At 43.2% G+C, this 2,671-nt stretch overlaps 1 protein-coding gene across 1 annotated transcript; it reads left to right on the top strand.

Moving 5' to 3' along the window:
- Positions 1-1,259: 1,259 nt before the first annotated feature.
- On the top strand, positions 1,260-2,399 carry LOC120432709. Its single transcript, XM_039600475.1, has 2 exons — positions 1,260-2,116; positions 2,205-2,399. Exons 1-2 carry the CDS (start codon positions 1,409-1,411, stop codon positions 2,397-2,399), a joined length of 903 nt encoding a protein of 300 aa, XP_039456409.1. The 5' UTR covers positions 1,260-1,408.
- Positions 2,400-2,671: the final 272 nt, after the last annotated feature.

Genomic DNA, 2,671 nt, shown 5'->3' with positions numbered 1-2,671 from the left:
CAGTTTTGAGGGATAAGCCTCTTAAATTTCTCTAACTAGAAATAGATGTTAAAAAACACAAAAACGATTTTCAAATTTTTTGTAGTTTATTGCACTTTTTTGCAATTTATGTAATTACTATGCACTTAATGCATACATATTATTAAAATTTGGGCTATAATGGTTGTATTGATGTATATCAACTTGAAATGCTCCCAAAAATGGCACTACAGCATGTAAAAATATAATATAAGCTCTGGCGGACTTGGTTCTATGGTAGGTCTTAAAGGGTTAAGCTCACTAATACTCGAACTATAAGTTTAATTTCCACTGCTGTCGCTTCTCTGCTTTGAAACCCTGACTTTACTTTTCATGGAGCCATCAGCTGGCTAAGAGCGCATGCATCTGGACCAAACTAAAACAGGAAATGAAAAGGGGGTATGCAGGGTCGGAGGAGGACTAGATTTCACTCCTTTAAAAAAAAATCTGATGCTAGCAAACAAACACTTTGTTTGTGAAGCAGATATTATTTTTTAACTTATTATTTTAAGTTAATGAAAACTAATTCCTTTTCTACTGTTTTCTAGGGTCCCTGTCAGTCATGAGCCCTTATAATCGTCTTCACTATTTTGCTCTTAATGCACCGCCAGCTTTGTGCTTTTTCTGATAAATAGTCTACAATCCCCATGATGCCATTTATCAGACAATTAGCTCTTGTACATTGTAGTCTGTGGTTACTCTGGAGTGGAACTTTTAAAAAAGTTTGAATCTGAATGATTATTTAAGGAAAAAAGCGTTTAATACTGTTTGAATAAAACTATGATCATCGGGCTGGTAATAGAACAACACAGCAACAACACTAGCAACAAATGTTCTTGAAACGGTTTTGAAAATCACATCAACACCAGTTGTGTCATCCTTGTCTGCTTTCACTCCCTTTCTGCTGTTCCTCTGCAGCTGGCACGTTATCTCTGGGTGTGTCTGCCCATGGTTCATTACACAAACCGTGCTTAGGGTCCTTTCTCTGTTAACTATCCTACTCCAAGATGCCAGATTAGATACCAAGATGTCAGCTTGTGTGTGAGAGGGGGAAAATAATGACGGTGAGAAATGTGTGTGTGTGTGTGTGTGTGTGTGTGTGTGTGTCTATTCAGCCATTTCCTCAAAGCCCAAGTTAGTAGGCTCTGAAATACCAGAATGCCTGTCAGGCTTGTCACACAATCTAACAAGTGTTTGTTTTATTAGGCTTGTAGAGGGAAAGAAGAAAGTTGTTGAGAATTTCTAACCAGGAAATTCTGACAGCCTCTCCACCAGCCTTTAAAACGCAGAGTCAGAGCTCAGAAAGCAGCACGCAGAGACTTCATCACCAATAGAGAAGTTTCCAACCTCAACTTGCTCTCAGCACTGAGATCATCCTTCCTGAGCTACGATGTCGGGTGGTGCAGTCTCCATCTTTTTTGCTCTCTGTGTGCTTTTAGATGGCTGCTGTGGAAAACTGGCGATTCTGGGAGAGTCTGTAGAGTTAAAAGCTGATGTGAAGTGTGACGCGCAGGAATTCAGTCTGATCTACCGGCTGAGGGATGACAGTCCTCGGACTGTGGCCCAGCTGGTAAACGCCTGGGAGAAGCTGGGAGAGAGCTACAGAGAGCGGGTGGAGCAAAGATCCATGCTCAGCTTGTGGCTAACCTGTGTGAACTACAACTACGAGTTCACCTTCGCCGGGCAGCTTGTCACCACCATCCAGCTGGAGGTCCTCATCATCTCCAACAACAACCTCTCTGTGCCTGAAGGAGACACGCTCACGCTGCCGTGTTATTTCCACACTGAGGGGGACGCCGTGGAATCTGTTGTGTGGGAAAGAGACGGAGAGCTGGTGCTGAACCAGAGCCTCTCCTCCGGGGAGGTCAGACATGGGACTGGATTTGAGGGCAGAGCGTCTATGAGGTCTGACTGGTTTGTACTGGGAGACCTGTCACTGACGGTGGAGCGAGTCCAGCTGGAGGACCGAGGTGACTTCTTCTGCTGTGTTAATAAAGGCAGCAGACAGAGGGGGGAGTGGAGAGAGAGGGGCAGCCCTGCAGCTATGAGAGTGACTGTCAGTGAGAGGAGCACCAACACCAGCAGCACCTCTGCTCCCGTAAGTACACCTCACTGCTAAACACTGAAGCACATCACAGCTGTCAGCGCAGTGGGTCTCACATTATGTCATGTTTGTCTCTCTGCAGCCCACACGTGAAGCAGAGACACACACGACAGCTTGTGTCACTCCCATCATCATCACAGCCGTCATAACCCTGCTTCTACACAAGCACGACCTCTGCTGTGATACTCTTTCTCTATATTTTTTTAAGGGTTTTTTGTATCTCACTGCTTGTTTTAGCTTCACTTCCTTTTCCTGTAGTTCATTTGATAAGATATAAATCTTAACTTCTCTGCTAATAAATATCTAAGATTTGAACGTTTGATCATGTTTGTGTCATGTTTTGGTGTCTTCCAGTGTCCCTTTGCCTCTTCTCCAGAAATCTGGCAATATTATTTTTTTAAATAACAAAGGAACAAATAAATAAAGTAGCCTGCAAAACAAAAAGATGGAAATGTTGAAAAATGGATTTAACAAACAAACAGTCAGAGAAAGAGAGAGAAGAGAACAATGACATCAGCAGCAGCAGCACTCCCAAGAAGCCAAAGTCCT

Source organism: Oreochromis aureus, linkage group 3, assembly GCF_013358895.1.
Source record: "Oreochromis aureus strain Israel breed Guangdong linkage group 3, ZZ_aureus, whole genome shotgun sequence".
Taxonomy (NCBI): domain Eukaryota; kingdom Metazoa; phylum Chordata; class Actinopteri; order Cichliformes; family Cichlidae; genus Oreochromis; species Oreochromis aureus.
The sequence above is the reverse complement of the archived record's forward strand: the minus strand, read 5'-3'. Positions and strand labels throughout refer to the sequence as shown.